The following is a 21,791-nucleotide window of genomic DNA, read 5'->3' on the forward strand; positions in this document are numbered from 1 at the left end:
AGGCACAGTAGTTAGCCACAGTCGTTTTGAAGAACTTCAACCTAATCACATTTCCACTGCAAAATTTGAGTGTTAACTATATCTATTATTATTAATGTCACAGACGGTCCTGAGGGGGTCATATAGAATAATCACATGCTAGAGTAGTGGAAACCCTGCAGAAGATTGATTGAAATTCATCAGATGTTTTAAAATGCAAGATGTTTTTGTTGTTTGTGCCGACCGGAAGCCTCAACATGACCCGTGCCCCGATTTACTCAACATAACAATTAACTGTTCCTATTTTGAAAATAATCTGAAAACAAGTAAATTGTCATTTTACCTGGGTTACAGTCTGTGAGAAGGGAGCAGATGGACAACAACACCTTGGAGATGGTGAGTGCGGGGCTCCAGTTGTCCTTCAAGATGTCTAGACAGATCACCCCCTGGCTGTTGATGTTGCAGTGGTAGATCCTCGTACGAAACGTCACCTGGAAAGGTACGCACAGTTCAGAATCAAAAACAAGACAACTTAATTTGCAAAGTGCATCAAATGTGCGGAGAGTTCTCTTGGTGGCCTCAGTGTAAAGACAAACTGACAACTATTGATCAACTTAAAATGTTTTTCACACTTTTAGATCTTGTCCGTGGTCATAATGGAGCTATAATTAACAATAGAAGGTAAAAAAAAAAGAACCTCTCTCTCTATGCCTTGCAGCGCATGAGTGCCGACACAAGACAGTGTAGCTATAGATGCATTTAGAGCCAGTCAGCTGAGATTGTGATTGGCTGAGACACGACTAGGAAATTTCACAATAAAGCCATTGTAGCTGGTCTGTAAAGTTAAACACGTACAAAGAAAATAATAAGGGGTATACAGAAACCTGACCCATGTTCTTAAGCACACCAATCAAACCACTCACGCCACCAAGCAATTCCTACCGGAAAGCCCCCCATACCCAATTTGTCATACCACAGAGTGTTATTAAGCAACTAGCCAAATTAATGATTTAGAAAAATTGTCAAGTTGCAAAGATTAGCTTTCAAAGTCATGACAAAACTCTCTGCTCTGTCAGGTCTGAACACTGGGGGCATGTTCGCTGAATGTGCTGTTGGATTATGTTGTGAGACATTATGTGTAGTTTTGTGCATTTATGTGGTGTGTTCATTTGGTGATTTATATTTGTTCTGAACACCCCCTCTTTTCAGTTGATGAGTGGTACAGTTGTGTGCATTTGCCACAACAAAGACAGATATCTTATTTATGATTTCTCATGTGATGAAAATTGCTCATCTACAAACTCACGTGCGATGCATTGAAGCTTGTAGATCAGCTATTTTGCTGTGTGACTAAAAGTGTGAATAAAATTGAGCTAAAACTAAGCTCGGCTGACAAAGATGAAAAACAAAGAAGGTGTTATACAGAGGCATTATTATGCACGATGGGCAAGACCTAGCCAGTTGAGTGTTTTAAAAGTAGCGGAATCACCGCCCAAGGAAAAGACAAAACCGTTTACAAAACGAGTGTTGTGATTGGCCGACAATTAACGTATCCGGGGGAAATACGTCCAACAGATTTTCAGGCCCAACACTTCCGGCAAAACACCAGTGTTGATTTAGTTTTCAGGTTGCATGCTGAAAATAGTAGATCTACAAGCTCACAACAAGCCATGACTGTTTTGTAGATCGGCTATTTTAAATGTAAAATCAGTCATTACGACGGCATCAAGGACTGCCAAAATACATTTTAGTCAACTAAATCAACTGTCACATGCTACTTAAAGTATGATGACATTTTGCCGTTGGTGGGGTATACAAAAATGGCCATAACTTTTTTCCACAATATTTCCGGCAGAGCAGACCTCTCATTCTGTGGACCTTAATGACCAAGTGAATAGAAAAAACATAAATTAAAAGTATCTCATGACATCACAGGTCCTCTTCAAATGTTTGGTGCTGCCCCCCCAGCTATTAGAAACAAATAACAAGCCAATGGTGCCAGAGATAAGCTGTCCACAGACGGACACACGAACACACACACACACACACACACACACACACACGGACGGAGTGCAAAACATACTCTCTCCCCATGCCTTCGGCCTGGTGGAGACAATGTAATTGAAATGTCTAAAATATAAAAAATGCATATCCAATAGAAATAAAATAAAATGGCTGTCTGGTAGAATTAAACCAATAGAATGTACATTTAAGTGGGTGAAAATACAATTAACAAGTGCAATGTGGCCAAATCCTTTGAAAAGGTTTACTTTTACATCTTTAAATTTGGCCCAAATGTAAAGGAGTAAAAGTAATATTTTTTCCTTCACAAATACAGTATACTTACGTAAATGTAACAGACTAAACAAAATGAATTACTACCCACCGCTGCATAAATACAAATAAATGCTATGGCTACCTGGACCCTGGCTTTGAGAGGTGTTTTTTTCCTACCTCCGTTCTCCTTAATGCTATGGGACTTTCGATTCTCTTGCGTACGCACCACAGGGATGTACACCATCACACCATCTCATCTTTAGTAAAAATCTTAACAGATCTGCAGAGGCCACAGCGGAGTGACTGAAACATTTCTGCCATCCGGTAGATTAGTTTACATTTTGGTCAAAAAGTGTATTTTAAACGTGAGGTGGGGGGCTCTGAGTGTTCATCTTAAAACCGTTTTGGCGAGTAGTGAAAGTGTATTTTTAAAGTGTAGTTTTACCAATAGGCCAGTCAATCCAAGAGTGTTTTCTTTTGGGTCAAATCTTAGATTGACTGGCCTATAAGGACGAGAGGCTGCGGCCACTGTGCTACCATGGGTGTGAGGAGAAAGTACCATTGCGTTAAGGAGAACTCCCAAAACTATGGACCAGAGCTAGATTTGTCCTATTAACTAATTTGAACTCCGATATAAATAAATATATCGAAATTCCATTTCATGAAGTTTCATTAAGAATAAAGTCCTGTATAACACAAGCCAAAGTAAATCTGTTCACCTAAACTTGGAGGGTGGATTATGTCTTTAGGAAATCTGATGAAATCTTATTGCATAACGGACAATCCCTTCACTTTCCCCCACATATCTTCTATTCCCCTAGTTTCCTGTTATTATTGCAGTGAGTAAGCAGCTGGCAAGCCTTGCTGATGAAAAAAATCCTGCATTATTTGTGGAGATTTCTGAATTTCAAATTAAGCCAAGCATTCAAAGCAACCATGTTGAGCTGGGAAACTTGGATGGAATACACAAACAAATACCTCCACAGAGCATAATCTGCAAAAAGACCCAGTGGTTAAAACCACCTGGGAGCCATAGTTCTCTAAATTTGGCCACTGCAGCATTTGAGGGTTATGTGCCATGCTAAATTATATGCTCCACAATAGTGGAGGGAGAGGATAGGGTCACTCTCGCACTTCCCCTGACCAAATGTGACATTTATATGCAGAACAAAGGTCAAGCTTCAGCTATTCTTGTTGTAGGGTAACAAGGGTACATTCATTTGTACTGCAATTTACAATCCGAATAAGGAGCATTTGAAAGAGCATGCTTCTTATCTCTAACCTGACTTTGCCAGATGGGGGCGGTATTGGGTAACCATGTTCCCCAACACAACAACCATCTGGGATCTCTCAGGGAGTTGAGCTAACACCGAACAGCTCCTGTACCGAACCAAACAGCGTGAGCTAAGGGCGGGATATGTGCGAAACCGGATGTGAAGCTATATAGACACGTCAATATGATTGGTTGTGTTTGCACGCCCACACGGTGATAGACAGACGGTCCCATCCAATCATCTACCAAGTATCTTGAAAAAAATAAACAGCCCCGTCATCGAATTGCCTCCCGAGATCCCAGATCCCAATAAGCTGTGAAACAAACTTGTGTAGCAAGCTTCTTGGATCTGGCAGCGTCAGGTTATCTTATCTCCTGTGCAGTATGGACAACTACCGTCCATCAGCCAAGCCTTCCTTTCACAATTTCTATGCATTGATGAAATGGATAGTGAATTCTAGAATGCTCCAGTCACTGGCAAATCCTCCCCAGCCCTGGTATATCACTGTGTGGATAGAACAAACAATAAGATTGAACGAGTGGTGAGACACCATTGAAAAGTCTGACAAATCAGTATCCCACAATTTTTTTTCCCAACCCATTTTTTCACCCAGTGTCAATTATCTAATGTAATCCTGGGCCCTTCACTTCCTCTGCCAACCTGGGGAGGGCAGCGGACTGACCTCATGCTTCCTTCTATGCATGAGTCCAAGCCGCTTCTTTTCACCTGACAGAGGGGAGTTTCCCCGGCCGGACGTAGTGCGTGGAAGGAACACGTTATTCTGACCAGATCCTTTCCCCTCCATCAGGCGCCCCGGCTGGCCAGGGGGAGGTAGTTTAGAGACCAGGATTACTGCATGTTTTTTGTGAGGGTACCTACCCTAGGGGATCAGCATCACTGACAGCAAAATGTGCCAATACTCCACTGAGGACTCTTTAACACAATCCTGTAAACATTGCATGCATCTAGCCAGACTTGTACCGTTTACATAAGATTGCTTTATCTTATTACAGCCAGTGAGGAGTATTTGATAAATGACTTCCTGACTAACTGAATTGTTGAGGGACTTATGGGGCACTGTTCACCTGAATCTTGTGAACATGCAGAAATGTATAACATCCTTTAAAAAGGCCCATCTATAGCTCTCATTGGAACATCTTCCATTTCATGTCATTAGACCAGCCAACAGAGGGCAGCGTGGTGTATATTGAAGGCCTACCAAAACAATAACAACGTGACCCTTGTTTTGATATACAACTCCCAGAACAGTAATTAACCCATTATAGGCAGGAACCCCTTTTGGTGTTAGCATTTTATGCTTTAGCTATTTAAAAATAGCAGATCTACAAGCTCATAGCTCGCCACCAAGTGGCACACTACGAGCTTGTAGTTCTGCTATTTTTGAAAAATCGAAGAACGACTGACATGGAAACATAGCTTTTTCAGAAAACTGTCAGGATGTAGAAGACATTTTTAGAATCTGATCTCAGGTCAGAATGGGTTAATAACCACCCAGTGTAAATTAATGAGAGGGAACACTGCACCAGCAAGCTGTATAAACTGTGGGTTGTGGGAGACTGGGTCAACAATGTTATTTAGCCACATCACAGTAACAATATCATTACATTAGCCAAGTAATTAAAGAAAATCACACTTGTGTGAAGTGAGGAGCGCCTGGTAATGTTTGTGTAAAGTGCTCTGAACAAACATTAAAAGTCCATAGACTTGACTGTAGTGTACACTGCTTGTTTAACATTTTTGATGCCATTTACGTTTATAAAACGTAGCTAGGCTATCGGTACCTACTGGTGCTAAATACACGTATGTTTGTAGACAACCGTATACTCCATATACGACCATCAATTTACCTTGCAGCATTGGTCCGGTTAGTATGGAGAGCCTCCGTCCCCACCAGCTATGGGATTTTCAAATCCAGCTCAATTGATCCTCCATTATAACAGGATTTTTAAAGTGCTGTATCTCAAAAGGTGCGAGGGCTGTCCATGGTGAGTGCATCAGACGATCGTAAATCATTTGTTTGTTTGTATCGCATTGCTGAGCACATGTAACTGGTTGTAATGATAGCTAAGGGGTCTGAGCTAATGCGAGTGATCACTGTGCTCATAACAAAAGCCCCCACCTCCCTGAATAAGGACAAATAAGGAAACAAGGATGGAGTTAGAGCGGCCGGGTGGCATTCTCATTTAGCAAAAGACCCCACCAACAAACAAACTGTTTAGAGCTGCCTCAGCTTGGACCTGTGCTTAACAACTGTTTGGTCGTGACACCTGACACCCCCCTTCTCCTACTTCAATCACCAACATCTGGCCTGCCTGACCCCGACCTTCCACAGGAAACTTCTAATGAGCCTTGCCATTCCCAAAATCACACAGGACAGGCCTTTATAAATAATCCCCCCAGCAAGCGGCGCTCACCCGGCTCAAAGCCCCTCCCCCATGCAGCTGAAACTCATCCACGCAGCTCGTCAATTCGGGAGGGCTCCGCTCTGTTCCGAATAAAATAAAATAAATGTGTGTTTGTGTGTGGAGGGTGTGTGTGTGTGTGTGTGGGGGGGGGGGGGGGGGGGGGCATCCCTGGACCTAGAAAATCTGCGAGTTCCAAAGAGTGCATTCAGAGCGAGGATCCATTGGAGCATTTCCATTGTGTGAGACAGTGTATGGCAGCTACGGGTGAAAAAAGAACGGCGTGGAGGAAAGGGGTTAGAGAGATGGGGGCTGCAGATCACCTTGCAAGGGTGGGAGGGGGAGGCGGAAACACTCAAGCCCTCTGGCTACAGAGAGCCAGGCCGGAGCCTGTGGATTTGTTTGAGTCTGCTGTCAAACACCAAGCTGCCGGTTACACAGCTCAAAGAGCAAGAAACAGGGAGTATGGAGAGTCAGAGCATGAGACACAGAGAGAGAGAGAGAGAGAGAGAGAGAGAGAGAGAGAGACACACACACACACACACACACACAGTGTGTTTGATAATGAAAACCACTTAAAAAGGACAACACGTAATAAAACAAAAACCTAAGAATCCATTAAAGCTGAGCCTGAAACCACTTCAAATCGCAGTTGCTGAACAATTCTAAACAAGCTGTAAGACAGCTGTGACTACTGGCTGCTGACCTTGGGTGGTTTGAAGGGGTAGTCAGGTGTGAAGGCAATGTCCAGGAAGAAGACGCCTCCCTCATAGACAGAGCCGGGCGGTCCCAGGATAGTCGACCTCCACTCATAGATGTTGTCTCCTTTGGGGCCAGCGCTGGAAAACAGAAGATGCGTTAATATGTTAATCATTGAGGTGCAATGGAATAGATACCCTGCTGTTCAAACTGCCAGCGGGAGGACAAGAGATTGAAATGAAAGAGCTGTTGAGGAGCTAAATGCCGTCTTCTGACAAGCTAATGAAGGGAGATTTGCAAATGACGAAGAAGCCATGGGGATTTTGGCCCAGTACAATTTTTTTCTTAAGCAGGAGATTTGGCTTTAGATAGAATTGTGCTGTTAAGGCATTCCTAACACATTACTGAAACAAAAACATTACCCACTTAGACCCTCTATACTTAGTCAAACAGAGTTGAACTGTATTCGATCTATATCACATCTCTTTGCTATAAGCTCTCAGTGTGTTGCAACATGGCTTGTTGTGAGCTTGTAGATCTGCCATTTCCCCAGCATTGGGATTCTGGGGTTCAAGTGGTTAAAGACAAAACTCTACAAAACATGCAATAATCATACAATAAATCAGTAATTACTAAACATAGAATAGTTTTGGGGACATTTAAAGGGCAGCCACTGCAAAGTGATTTTTCTCTTTTATAGATGAGTAGCTATGTTGAACAAGGCTGAAGGTCGCATCTGTTGTGTGGTTCTGGTAATTAATGCATTTCCATATTAAGATGTCCCTCCCCCACAGTTGTTTGTGGTAAGACCCTGTGCTGGAGCAGCGCCAGGAGGAGAACTGGGACAATGTCCAGATCACAAAGCCTGGGACAATGAACAATCCCACCGATTTGGTGTAATTACCAGACTTTAATTCTGACCTGATGATATTCAAGAGCATGTGTGAGGAGTCGACACTAGTTACAAAAGATGTAATTAAAATTGTATTTCTTACGTGCTCGCAAAGACAGTTATTGGCATAAACTGATTTCTACGGTACTTTCATAATAATGATATAAAATAGCAAAGAATGAAACAAGCATTTGGCTCCGTGTGTCCTTGACAATGGACAAATAGAATTTAGACATTAGATACCACCTTCCTCCTTCAGTGTCAACACATGCAAATTCCCGCTAATCTCCTTTGCTGCCCGTTCGTATTGCCCCTCTCCTCTCCTAAGCCTTCTTTAATTAGTTAATTATGATCACGTCTTCTCTGGGGAATTGGTTAAGACTACATTTGGTGTTGATAAGGGGCCCACAAATCTGGACTCGTTTTGTTCCAGGGACAAAGGAAATCTGTTGGATCCTTTTTCTTTGGGTTGAATAAAATGCTTATTACACACACACACACGCACACACACACGCACGCACACACCCCCATTGGAAGGAACATTTTAGCCATTTGTTCCTATAATGAGCCAAATGAATGTTGAGGTGGTATTTCAGTTTGTGTGTAAAAGAGCAGGGAGGTGATCGCACACAGAAATACATTTCACAGGAATGACAAGTGTGCAGTAACCTCATAAGTCGGAACAGTATGGGTCTAATCGGGGTGCAATCAATCAAGCTCCTTGATTGACTGCAGTGTGTGTACCCATGGACAATGGACATATGATAGGGCTACAACTGTTGATTATTTTCTTAGCGATTACTTTTTCGATTAATCGAATAACCGAGAAGTGGTTCTTATTTAAATTAGATTTTTATCCATCCAAAAAAAAATATTGTACTTTGTCGCACAATGATGTAGAGTAAAAAATAGTGAAAATAGCAGATCTACGAGCTCACACTTTTAACAATTTTAGCTTGTTTATACTCAATTAAATCAACTAGTTTGATGAACCGTTACACCCCAAATATTTGATTATGTGGTAAGCAGAGGAGAGAAGATGACAACTGAGATTTGTATAATATAATACCTTCTCAGTTGGTGAAATCAGACTTCCTTTCACCTGGTCTATGCTCAAGGCGATGTTCCATCCATGACACGCATGCATTTGTGTGCTCCACACGCCTCAAGGTAATGTTCCCATTTCCATCGTATGATTTAAATTTCTCCCTCTCTGAGGTATATAAAGAGACTATGTTTCCTTTTCAAAGCACCTCCAAATGGAAGCAGACGCTTCACCCCCTTTGAGGCTTTGAGCTCGTAGCTAAGATAAGACGCGAAGATAAGAGACGAGCCGGCATGGCAGAGGCTCCGCTCAGCCACGATACTGCTGTGTGCGCTGACAGCCGCACAAGAGCCCCCGCGTAAAGGCTAAGTCAATAGCTGAATGTGCATGCCACCACTGGCCGTTGCTTGGAGACCTCCGCCCCCCCACCAGCTCAGAGGTTGCATGTGGTGCTTTGTGGCGTCTGCTCCTGAGAGCTGCCTCATTCAGGCTCTGAGCGTCTCTTACTTGATCATAAATGTGAGAGAGAGAGGGGTAAGTGGTGGTGCGGTCACCGCAACAAACTCCAGCTGGCATGCAGAGGGCAGCCAGATAAAGACTTGAGCTGAATCGTACCGTCAGCAAGTCTTTACGTGGAGCCTATTCACACAGGCCTACATTAATGTGCGGATAATAGCAGCAGTTAACCATTATGTTTATGATACCTTGACCTTGGCAATATATCCATATAAAATCAAGTTCTGATTGCAACCGACTCGTGCAATTAACTGCAAGCAATGTTCTTTTTTGTTTCTTTTAGAGGTATTGAAAAAGCTATTAAATCCTTAAATTTAGCATCTTGGTTTGTTTACTTTGAGTGAGAAAATGTTGCACATTAAGCAAATTATCTGGGGACCCCACAAAATAATTTGGGGTCGTCCCTGGGAGTTCCGACCCACAGGTTGAGAACCACTGGTCTAGAACAGCATATGTATATTCCCCACAAATTCTGCTCAAATAGGCTTCTGGAGTTTTTGCTCAAATATGGAGACATATGAGCTCCACACGGCTCTAGGCTTCAAGGTCTGACTGCACAGTATTTTAGACCCCGTTGCGTGTTCAACGCACCAAGCTTTTTACAGCGTGGTGCCTATGGTGTGAGCAGTCCAGATAAGCGTTTGTGTGTCCCTGTGTCTGTCTATCGATCTGTCAATCCATCACTGTTGTCACCATTATGACCTCATCAACAGGACACCCGAGATCCACAGAGAAGCCACTATGGTCCATGATTTGAAGAAACATTTCTGTTTTTATTAACTGAAAGTCACGTTCACAAAAATATATTTTGAAATGTAAAATATCTTTACTTTGTTTTCGGTGCTTTTATAGATAGATATAAGGATACATTTGTTTCTCCTCTCCACTTCCATTAAATGGAAGTGGGGAGGAGGCTACAATTCCGCTTTTATCGCTTACTCAAGATCCAAGCTTCCGTTCTCCATACTGTATGACGGAAGCATTTGAAGAGGTATAAAATCTAAAGGGTTAATTTCTATTGTGGGCACAGTAGTACGAGCAAAGGCTCGTACTACCGATAGCACCGTATACTGTAAAACTGTATACCGTTACATCCCTAATGACAAGTTGCTCAAGGAGAGAGAAGAGCAAACCCCGCCCAATAATATGACACCAGACCTAAAATTGTGCAGCCTCAATTAGCCTGATGGTGTAACCTCTAAAACAAAACAAAAAACAGAAGCTCTCTCTCCTCCGTCTGACTTTGGGAAAACACTTTTCTTCAACTCAGACAGATGGCACAAATATATGACATTAACATGATACATCACGGCTCACGAGTTTTGGGTCTGTTGCTGCCCACAATTAGCCTACACCTACACCCTCTGTGCAAGTGAGTGAGTGAGAGTACTACATGCGAGAGTGATGCTACATCTGCGTTCTGCAATAGATGTCGGCAGAATTCCTTGACTCAGTGAGTATCTGGGTCATTTGTTTCTTGAGTCTGGGATACATTAGAGTGCGGGTGTCCGTGAGAATCTGCCACAGCCCTGTCCTCGGAGATTACAATCATGTGGGAACTCGCTTCGACAGCTGGCTGGAGTGCTGCCTCTGCAATGATACACCCAAATAAAACGTCTCACCACGATTCACACCACTTTCAGGCTTTTACTGCAAGGGTAGTCTTTAAGGATCCATCTCCCCCGTTTGCACTTCATCATTTCTTTTTTAATAGAATCAACAATTCTTCTCTGTGCAAAAGACAGCAATCTAAAGCAAAAAAGGAGTCGAGTCAACATATTTGAAACTGTAAGAGATGAGCAAGTAATTGCACCTTGCATTGATCTTGTTATATGCGTCACTTGGACAAACACAGCCGTATCAATGCACAAAACAAAACAAGAGATTCAGTGCTTTGGAAACGCAGGAAGCCACTGATGCAAGGGGCCCTTTAGAAAATGGTTTCTTCATGGAAAATAATGTACTACAGGCTTACTTCCTCATTCATACCCCTCACCTCAATTCAGCACATCATGAACACTATCAGAGTAACAAGACATGATCCATAAGCAAGGAAAGTCGTACTAATTTCCATATATATTGAATGACCTTTCCATCCTATGGTACAGAGCAGCGTGCCAGACTAGGGTGCTCTCTGCCCTATTCAATCATCTACATTACCTCATCCCCAGACACGGGGCAATGTACAGATTATGCCGACATATGATAACCTTTATCTTATGATATGAGAGCTGGGCTAATCTATGTCAAGTCGCAAATCTTGCATTTATTGTCTGTCTGTCTGTGGGGTAATCACCCCCCCACCCCCTGAGACTTCAGGTTGTGATTAAATTGATGAGGAGAGAGGAGATGCAGTCAGATGATCAGCCGATGTCACTCACTCTCTGTGCTGATAAGAAGAGGGAGAGACTTGGGACACCTTCACACCATTCATTGTCGCATACAGATGCACATTTTAAATATTGGAAACAGAACTACACATAACAAATACCTTTTTATCCATTTGAATTTGTGCAACCATGTCTAATCTGACATAAACTGACCCGCTGTCCCAACGGGTAAAATATTGTATTTCAGATGGTGCTCATATCTAAAGCAATTAAACAACTGTCTCAGTGCCACCTGACGCCTTTGGACGCCTCCCCCTGGTGGCCGAGAGTGCCAATGGTGCCTTTGGACGCATTTAAAAAAAAAAAGAAAAAAATATCTTTAATCCATATTTAGAAAATTCTTCGAATCTGGTGTGCAGGCACATGACATGCACAATATCATTTAATTTTATTTTATTTTTATTTATAATGGGCTTCGGTGGCAACGAGGGCCAAAACTGGTACCCAACTGGTGGCACTGGATGAGTTTTAATCCAATAGTGCAATAACCTTTGACAATAGTGCAAAAATCACATGTCTATCTACAAAAATTGCTAAGAGTATTATTGGTATCTTACGTAAAACCCGTCATTTGATCAGCTCTGAGGTAGCCACTGTTATATTATTCTATGATTTATCCGTATATTAATTATTGTAATATAGTCTGGGCTACTACTCATCAGACCAAATTTGAGCCATTATACCGTCTTCAGAAATGAGCTGTAAGAACAATAAGTTGTGTACCGTACATCCAAGACATTCTTCTCAGGCTTTATTTAGTCGATTAGGTGTCCTCAGTGTTTACCAAGTGAACCAAATTCAAATTGGTCTATTTGTTCATGGCTCACTGGGGAAAACCCTTCCCACCTTTTTCCATAATCTATTTTGTTATAATTCTCAGGCTCATGATTATCCAACACGTAGCTCAAATCACCTCAGACCTCCAAATGCCTGTACGTCTCAATCTTAATTTATTATAGGCTTCAGGGGTCTAAAATATGGAACTCCCTGCATTTACATCTATGGCAATTGTATTCTCATCAAACAGAACATAAAGAATTTAAAAAAAGTCCTGGATTACAAAGTAAGGACTGCATCACTGAAGCATATCCAAGTTTTACTGTACATTGGCATAATATCAAAGATTATAGTGTCTTGGAGAGTTGCTCACTTTAACAAATTTGAAAATGAATGAGCAGTCAGAACAGCAAAGTTGGGGAGTTAAAACTGGATAGAAAAAATGTTCTGCAAAGCTAGTTAGTCATCCCACTATAAATGCACCACATAGGTGTCTATCATAGACTGTAATAAATATGGACAAAGCGTTCTCCGGGTCTGATATGGATGTAAAATGAAGCCTGTCAGTCCTTGAATTGTAAATCGCCATCTTTCTAGATCCGTTTGGGCCCAGCTGAGCCATTGGCTGGCACAGACAATGAGGCGGGACTTCCCCCCTTCTTCTTTGTTGGTTTTTATTTTGACACGAGTGGGTGGGGGGTCCCGTTCATAGATTGTAACGGTGGCCACACCCCTCAGAACATACGCGACTTTATGGTAATTATTTTAATAAACCATAATTATCCAAAAAGAATATTATGACATTAGAAATGAGACTTTAAACTAGTGACTGGAAGCAGAAAGTATTCATGACCATGTTTATTAAGGTATACAGTCTAGGTGAAGTTGGGCCCAAATACATGGATCTCTATGGAGCTATGGGGTTTTTTGAGCCCAATGACAGCGCCACAACAGGCCATTATATGAATTTTCAGGAAATGCCGATTTCCTTAGTGGCCTCACAAAATATGTGTCTGACTGCCCCCCTGGTGTCTATGTACGTACGTCTGTAATCCACGTAACTCGAGAACCGTTTGCCCCACCGACTTCAGATTTGACACACACGTTCCACACCACCACAGGGAGTGCAGTGCCCCGCCTTGAGTCGGTGGGATACACAGTTGTCCAGAAACACCACAAAAGGCTCTGATCAGGCTCTGCCAGTAGACCTAACGAGCCTAAGTCCCCTCACATGTAGATTTTTACAGCCTCCTTGTCATGGCAACCCCACACCTGCCATTTGATTAATTAACCAGTCTAGCTAGTTAAGTACGAATATGTTCGTACCCCCCAGCTATGGGACGTCTACTAGGTACAAAATCACTGGATCGCCTGGCAAAGGTTAGCTACACTTTGCTGCCACCTAGCGTAGCAAAAAAATAGTTAAAGTGGGACATTTGGTATATCGTTTATTTATTTTTTGGCCTAAAATATTGTCTATATACATGCATTCATGAATTCAATTGCTGACCAGCTGTCGGTATTGAGCATTTTTTATAGGGGGATATATGTGACCATACCATTAACAGCTTATATAAAAGGCAAGATTTTCAAAAAATCTTTATGCTTTATGTAGCATGTGACATGTCAAACTAGGGGGTTTTCATGATTCTGAATCCATTCCAAGCATTAGTTTTGCACGAAAAACACTCCTTGGGCTAAAAACAGCCATAGCCTCTTGCCCAAAATGTGCTGACCTCATCACATTTGTGATGACGAGTCTTGACGACTATGACCGTTTTTAGCCCAAGGAGTGTTTTTTGTGAAAAACTAATGCTTGGAATGGATTCAGAATCATGAAAGCCCTGGTTTGATACGTCACATGCTACTCAAAACGTAATGACATTTTGACATGTTTGCCTTATATGGGTTGTTAACACCTTCAACACCAGAGGGCGCCAGACCTCTACCTATGAAGTGCCAGCCTTATCAGGCATGGGGAAAAAGCTGAAAAAGCTAGCAGATGTTTACTTCAGTTTGAACCGGAACTGAAAGGAGGCCGTCTCATTTCAGAGCAATGGAGGTTGTCTGTCCATGCGATTGCAGTTTGTCATATCAAAGTCAAATTAAGCTCTAATGAAGCCCAGAATATTGCATTTTGAGTGCATTATCAGCCATAATGCAAATAAAGACTGCGTGTGTGTGTGTGCGTGCACGCAGGGATTTTGGCCATGTTTACATGGACGTGAGGGGTCGTCTAAAAATGCTATAAAAAAAGTTTCTCAGGCATGGTGTCCTGGACAAACGTAAGTTTATCTTGTTATCTCGGGCACTAAGCTGTTACGGTATGATCACATATACACCCTTATAAAAGAAATTGCTCAATACAGACAGTCGGTCAGCAAGTGGATTAATGAATGTATGTATATAGACAATATTTTAGGCCAATAACAAAAGCTATATACCAAATTTCCCACTCCTTTTGCACTCTTCAGACACAGGCAGACAGATACAGAGATCTCCATATACAGTATGGGCACAAAAGGGACACAGACAATTAAAACGGGTGCTATGAAAACGTGCATTACATATTAGGTTTCCAAGTTAAATTAAATGTATGCAAAGGACATTCAAAGAATGTTTTCCAGTATAATGACAAGAGATGAAGGAATGCAGGGAATAAATGTTTGTTCTTCATAATATCTTGATACTGCAGATACATGGTCAATGAAATGTCAATAGCTGACATTAATCATTTGTATTAATGAAATTGTTCCACCAACTTTATTACCACTAACAAGCAATAACATTTTTACTTCAGAATGTAGAACTTTTGTCTTTGCACAATTGTGCAAATAGCCTACAATAAAGTTACTTACAGACTACATAATTTTACATTTTAAAAAGAGTGTGAGTGGTACCAGCACTATAGCAACATCAGCAGGCACAAAACCTGCCCACTTCAAAAGCAAGCCAGCAAGCGAAAGGGCAGTTGCTTAGCATGGCAGTACTATCAGTGAAAAGCAGTGAGTGTCAACACTCTATGTCAAAACAATAAATAACCATGGAAAAGTAAACCCGTAATTTAATGTAAATCAGTATGTTTTTCAGCTTGTGAATACCGCCGTGTGCAAAATAAAGCTATTAGGTGTATTATTCGCCATTCTAGTTCATTTTCCCCCCCAGGCACTACCCCCCCCCCCCCCCCTAATGGTATACTCATTTAGTTAAGATCTTCCATTCTATCAGCCTGGCTGCTGAGGCTATCAGAACAGGGACTTTAATGAAGCAATCTACTTTCCCCCCCGACCGTGAAAAAGCCCCAAGACCACCATGTAGCTCCACGGCCGAGGTGACACCATCTTCCTCCAGTTTCTCATCTTTATTGTCTCAAATGACATGGTTAGTTTTTAATCAAGCCTTTTACTGTTCATCTGCACAATGAATACTGCAATTACTGACTGGATGGTTAATTCGGCAACAAGCCTGTTTTGCGAGGGAAAAGGCTGAACACATGTAGTTTACTAGAATTTCGTGCGCGCTACGCGCGCACTCATCCCAGAGCGACTTTGCCACGCACTATGGGAAGAAATAAATGGCGGGAGTTGACTCCACATGTAGTAACGAATGGGTTATTGGAAATGTACCATTGTTTTGTCCTGAATATTTCCACAGCCTAAGTACTAAAGGATTGTGACTGTGGGACAGACATACAGTCTGACATACAATAGGCTACACGTGTGCACAGTGAATAAACAATGACCTATATGCCCAGAGTTCTTAAATTAACATAGTTGGATTTTAACAGAAAGACAATGCCATAAATCAGTCAAAGTAAGTGACAGACTCAACAGTAGCACACAGCATGCAAGGCAGCGATGCATGCATGCAAACATGTTTGTCCAGCTGAGATTTAGTGTCTCCATCTCTCTGTGGAAGAGGTTGCACATGACCTGTACGGCCACACTGAGGCGCTCCAACACAAACACAGACACAAAACAACACCACGCTGTTTGTCCAGTTGACCCAAATCAACACCAATACCTAGCCTGTTTGTCCAAAACACAGTATCTGCTGGCCACGTGTCTACTTCGCCACAACCTAATGTTAGTAACAAATGTAGGGGAGAGCCGCCAAGGTTGTAACGCTTCACGGTTGTAACATGGACGTTATATCTTGATTGGTCAACGCCACCATGACGCCATCGCGTCAGTATGTGTACAGCAACGTACTCTACGTGGCCAGGAGTTTGAAGTTTGAAGTGTTTACCTTCAAAATGCGTCTAATTTTACACCTGGAGTATATGTGTGGTACAATTTTTGTCTTTGGTGTTGGTGAATAAAAATCCACATGGATGTGTTCATGCTTATGTTCTTCATTAGTTTGCATCGTGTTTAGACGGAATTCACGTTCATTCTGGTCTGTAAGCAACTGCAAAGAAAACTTGCAAAAGCGGGTCATTTGTAACATGTGTTACAAATGGTCCGCTTCCATTCAATGCCATTATATGTAATATTTACATATTTGACATATTGGCCAATATTATATGTTCTGAAATGGTATTGTATCGTGTAGTGTATTCTGAAATTAGTTTAGGGTTGTATAACGTTGTACAACTCAATCAATCAAACGTTTGTTTAATCAATGTATTGCCCCATTGAAAAAAAAGAAATGGCCAAACTGGTACTGGTACACCCGATACTATTTAATATTTCCCTTATGTTTGATACATTTTCTTATCACATCCATGGTATAAAAACAATGCTAAGGAGTTGCTTCAATGAAATGTAATTGCTTTAAGCTGAGAACGATATGTTTAATGGTGTTTTTTAGCGTTGTTACATTTATCATGCATGCCGTTACAATTGATCCGATATGCGCAGCAAATGTAACACTGAAACAGCGTCCACGTTCGGTTGAATAACTCCCGACCTGTTTTATCAAAAAAATAACTTGAAGTGGTTTATGGTAGCTGACATGTGTAGGTCCGTTGCCTGAAAATATTACATGTGTAGCTAAACGGATCTCTGAGTAAAAGAATGAAACGTGCAAAATGTTACATCCTTGGCGGCTCTCCCCTATTAGTTTACTCACAGCACAGCACCGTCACTCCTGTCAGTTATTTCGTCCTAATAACTTGAAGTGGTTTATGGTAGCTGACATGTGTAGGTCCGTTGCCTGGAAATATTACATGTGTAGCTAAAGGGATCTCTGAGTAAAAAAATGGAACGTGCAAAATATGTTCTAAAATTGTATTGTATTGTGTAGTGTATTCTAAAATTAGTTTAGGGTTGTATAACGTTGTACAACTCAATCAATCAAACGTTTGTTTAATCAATGTATTGCCCCATTGAAAAAAAAGAAATGGCCAAACTGGTACACCCGATCCTATTTAATATTTCCCTTATGTTTGATACATTATCTTATCACATCCATGGTATGAAAACAATGCTAAGGAGTTGCTTCAATGAAATGTAATAGCTTTAAGGTGAAAACGATATGTTTAATGGTGTTTTTTAGCGTTGTTACATTTATCATGCATGCCGTTACAATTATTCCGATATGCGCAGCAAATGTAACACTGAAACAGCGTCCACGTTCGGTTTAATAACTCCCGAGCTGTTGTGTGTATTGCGTGGTGAAAAGGCCGTGTGTTTGTGTTGTAAACAACTCATGTTATGTCTGCGCACACTGTATGTTGCTATGGCTGCTGACGTTAGCATGTGTGCTATCAGGCAAAAGCTGAGATAGATATGCAACTACTACTGGGGAAAATGCCATACAAAACACAACACCTAATTTCGGAATGTTATTGTGACCTATTGAGCACAATCAGACCATCATGATTTGCTTGCTGGACCTATAATTAATTTATTAGCATTAAATGTCCACTCGCCCATCCAAAAGAAAAGCAAGATGGCTGCGACAGATTGTGAGCGCGACGGACTACGGAGGCCAGGAGGAGCAGAGCTGGTGACGTAAGAGGCAGGCAGTGTTGCCAGGTTTGCGAATTGTAAGCGAGTTGCAGTGTATGCAAGTAGCGTGGTTAAATTCCTTGTTTCTCGGCGTGTTGTGGCACCCGTTTATCTGCTGGCTCGATCGTGATTTTCATAAAAGTAATATTTGCAGAGTAAATAAGAAACTTGAACGGCTAAAAAATAGCATGTGTAGGTCCGTTGCCTGGAAATATTACATGTGTAGCTAAAGGGATCTCTGAGTAAAAAAATGGAACGTGCAAAATATGTTCTAAAATTGTATTGTATTGTGTAGTGTATTCTAAAATTAGTTTAGGGTTGTATAACGTTGTACAACTCAATCAATCAAACGTTTGTTTAATCAATGTATTGCCCCATTGAAAAAAAAGAAATGGCCAAACTGGTACACCCGATCCTATTTAATATTTCCCTTATGTTTGATACATTATCTTATCACATCCATGGTATGAAAACAATGCTAAGGAGTTGCTTCAATGAAATGTAATAGCTTTAAGGTGAAAACGATATGTTTAATGGTGTTTTTTAGCGTTGTTACATTTATCATGCATGCCGTTACAATTATTCCGATATGCGCAGCAAATGTAACACTGAAACAGCGTCCACGTTCGGTTTAATAACTCCCGAGCTGTTGTGTGTATTGCGTGGTGAAAAGGCCGTGTGTTTGTGTTGTAAACAACTCATGTTATGTCTGCGCACACTGTATGTTGCTATGGCTGCTGACGTTAGCATGTGTGCTATCAGGCAAAAGCTGAGATAGATATGCAACTACTACTGGGGAAAATGCCATACAAAACACAACACCTAATTTCGGAATGTTATTGTGACCTATTGAGCACAATCAGACCATCATGATTTGCTTGCTGGACCTATAATTAATTTATTAGCATTAAATGTCCACTCGCCCATCCAAAAGAAAAGCAAGATGGCTGCGACAGATTGTGAGCGCGACGGACTACGGAGGCCAGGAGGAGCAGAGCTGGTGACGTAAGAGGCAGGCAGTGTTGCCAGGTTTGCGAATTGTAAGCGAGTTGCAGTGTATGCAAGTAGCGTGGTTAAATTCCTTGTTTCTCGGCGTGTTGTGGCACCCGTTTATCTGCTGGCTCGATCGTGATTTTCATAAAAGTAATATTTGCAGAGTAAATAAGAAACTTGAACGGCTAAAAAATAGGCTATGTCAGTTCGGGGAGGGTGGCGAATTTATTTTGCATATAGAGATGTGTGGTAAAAGTGTGGTTCGGTCGGAGATAGAGCATGAAGAATGAGCATGGGTACACCTTTTCACTTGTATATAAGATGTGTGCAAGAGTTTCACATCCAAGGGTGGATTTTAACCCTAAAGAAGGCAATTTCACATGCTGGGTTCAATCAATCTAAACAACCGTTGGTATTGAGCTGAGGATGTATACACTGAGGCAGCGGTTTAAAAATCTGTCCTTTCTTTCAGGAAGTTTTTCTTTCCCGTCACTGTGGCAGCAGCTCATGTTTTACAATGCTGTAAATAAAACCCTGGCTCCGTTTATTATCCCCTAGCCCTCCATTCTAATTCAGTGAGATGGTTCCGAGGTACATGCATTTTGTTGGGGTAAGCAATTTTCCCTCCCCGTGTCCAAGGTGCTGCCTGCAGAGAGCTTCTTATGCAGTGCAAACGTTTGCCTCCGGCTACAAATGAATAATGTATAGCATCTATCATTACCATAATACACAAGCTTTGCATGCATGAACGGCACATCATCATGACTCAAAGAAATATCACTTAACCCACAGTTCAGCGGTGTGTACCTGGAGTTGAGGATGACAACACCACAAGATGTTTCAGTCCCAACAATGAGGACTTTATGACCTCAAACCCACAATATTGCTAAATACAGCTAAATCGTAGTGAATATTCTTGGCTAACTGTAATGTTAACCATGACACAAGAATGCATAAGCTATTTGTTGAAGAACAATTAGAAAATAAAGCAGTTTAAAATAGCGACGTGCACAGCTAGTCAACTAGTCTATTAAACCATGCTGCCCCTTCTAATCGTTTATGTGTGTGCACCATTAACCTGGTTGATGCCAAATTTTGCAGACACACTCCCTAGATGCCAACGATGAACCAAATTTTCCAGAATGGCCCGTGGCGCCACCAGGAGGCCAACTTTTGTAAAACACAATTTCCAAAAATCCTGCAAATCTTTACACAGTATCTCTAGTCATGTGTTCAAGACAGATTTGTCCAATATTTCATATTCCATCGTAATTGGCTAACATTGGCTTTCAAAGTTTGCAGGATTGGCCCGTTTTGAACAAAAAGCCTCAAATCATGAACGCAGCGTACAGTTTACGTGAAATCTTTCACAGACTTTCCTACTAGGCCGAGGAATATATCCCACCCTTTTCACATTGGCGCCACCAACAGGTCGGAATTTAGCAAAACATATTTTTGGAACAAAATGCCTCAAATCATCCAATTGCCATCCAAGGCGTAAGAAGAAATGGCACCCTTTTCACATTGGCCTATGATTAAAGACTACACAGTAAAAATTATATTTTGTCCATTTGTAACCAAATGCGGTTCCATTTGTACACAATCAGTTCAATTAACACTGACTGACCAATGACTGTGTATGGTCTCCAAAATTACTCCAAGCAGCCGTTTGGCCTGCGTGTATCTAATAAGCAAAAGAGTTATGAAAAGACCCGCCCCCGTCTGCCTCCGATTGGTCTACCGAACGTCCCCTTCTGTGACGCACAGGGAACTGCTTTGTCTAGTCATGTCACATTCGCAAGCATTGCCGGCTTTGTGTAAATGGTGATGGCCCGTGACTTTCCCTACTTGTGGGACTCTGGGGGATGGGGTTTTACTATTCTGTGCATATCGGGTTAAAACTCGAACGGGGCTGAGTCGGCTTAAGCGAGCGGCTCAAATTCGCTTGAGACAGGGCCCTTCCGTCACGGTCTATACTTGGCCAAAAAAACTATACTTTATCGGACCAAAAAAAAAGTAGTAGCAGTTGTTGGAAAAATAGTGCCGGCAGTGGGATTAGATACCAGGAGGTGTGGGTTGAGAGTCTAATGACTAACGACTTGAGGCACAGTGACACTACCGAGCTGGATGCCAGAAAGGGGTTTTCTGGCTGTTTTAGAATGTGAGAATGCCTCGTTGTCGCCCTATTATGGGGGCCAATCAGAGGCAGGCAAGTGGGCCCACAAATAATTGGCAAATATTCTTATGTTAATATAATAGTAGTATAAAGTCATAGAATTATAAAGTTATACAAATAAATAAGAACTTAAAGTTATGTTAATTTAATGTTTAATTTATGTTAGGTTAGTTATGTTTGATACTTAAATGTTAGTTCCATTGATCCAAGCCAGAACACAATATTAAAGTCCAGAAAGGACTGAGAATTAAGGTTATAAATTACATGAATTCTCGTTAAAATGACCTGACCATTCATAAGCAAAAGTTATAGAATTAACAATGAATTCCCTTCCTCACTAACTGACAACGATCACTAAATAGACACTTCAGATCTACTTATCAGGGCTGATTATTT

The 21,791-nt window shown here is 41.5% G+C and overlaps 1 protein-coding gene across 2 annotated transcripts in view; it reads right to left on the reverse strand.

Annotated features, from left to right (window-relative positions):
- LOC308317882 (ubiquitin-conjugating enzyme E2 E2) overlaps positions 1-21,791 on the reverse strand; it is a 33,758-nt gene that overhangs the window by 2,337 nt on the left and 9,630 nt on the right. For both annotated transcript variants that reach the window (XM_080767227.1, XM_080767228.1), the window contains exons 4-5: positions 6,660-6,792; positions 323-470 (exon numbers count right to left, since the gene is read on the reverse strand). In XM_080767227.1, coding sequence (XP_080623353.1) covers positions 323-470; positions 6,660-6,792 — 281 coding nt within the window. The remainder of the gene's footprint in view (positions 1-322; positions 471-6,659; positions 6,793-21,791) is intronic.

This window comes from Protomyctophum bolini, assembly GCF_963924005.1.
Source record: "Protomyctophum bolini genome assembly, chromosome: 7".
NCBI lineage: Eukaryota > Metazoa > Chordata > Actinopteri > Myctophiformes > Myctophidae > Protomyctophum > Protomyctophum bolini.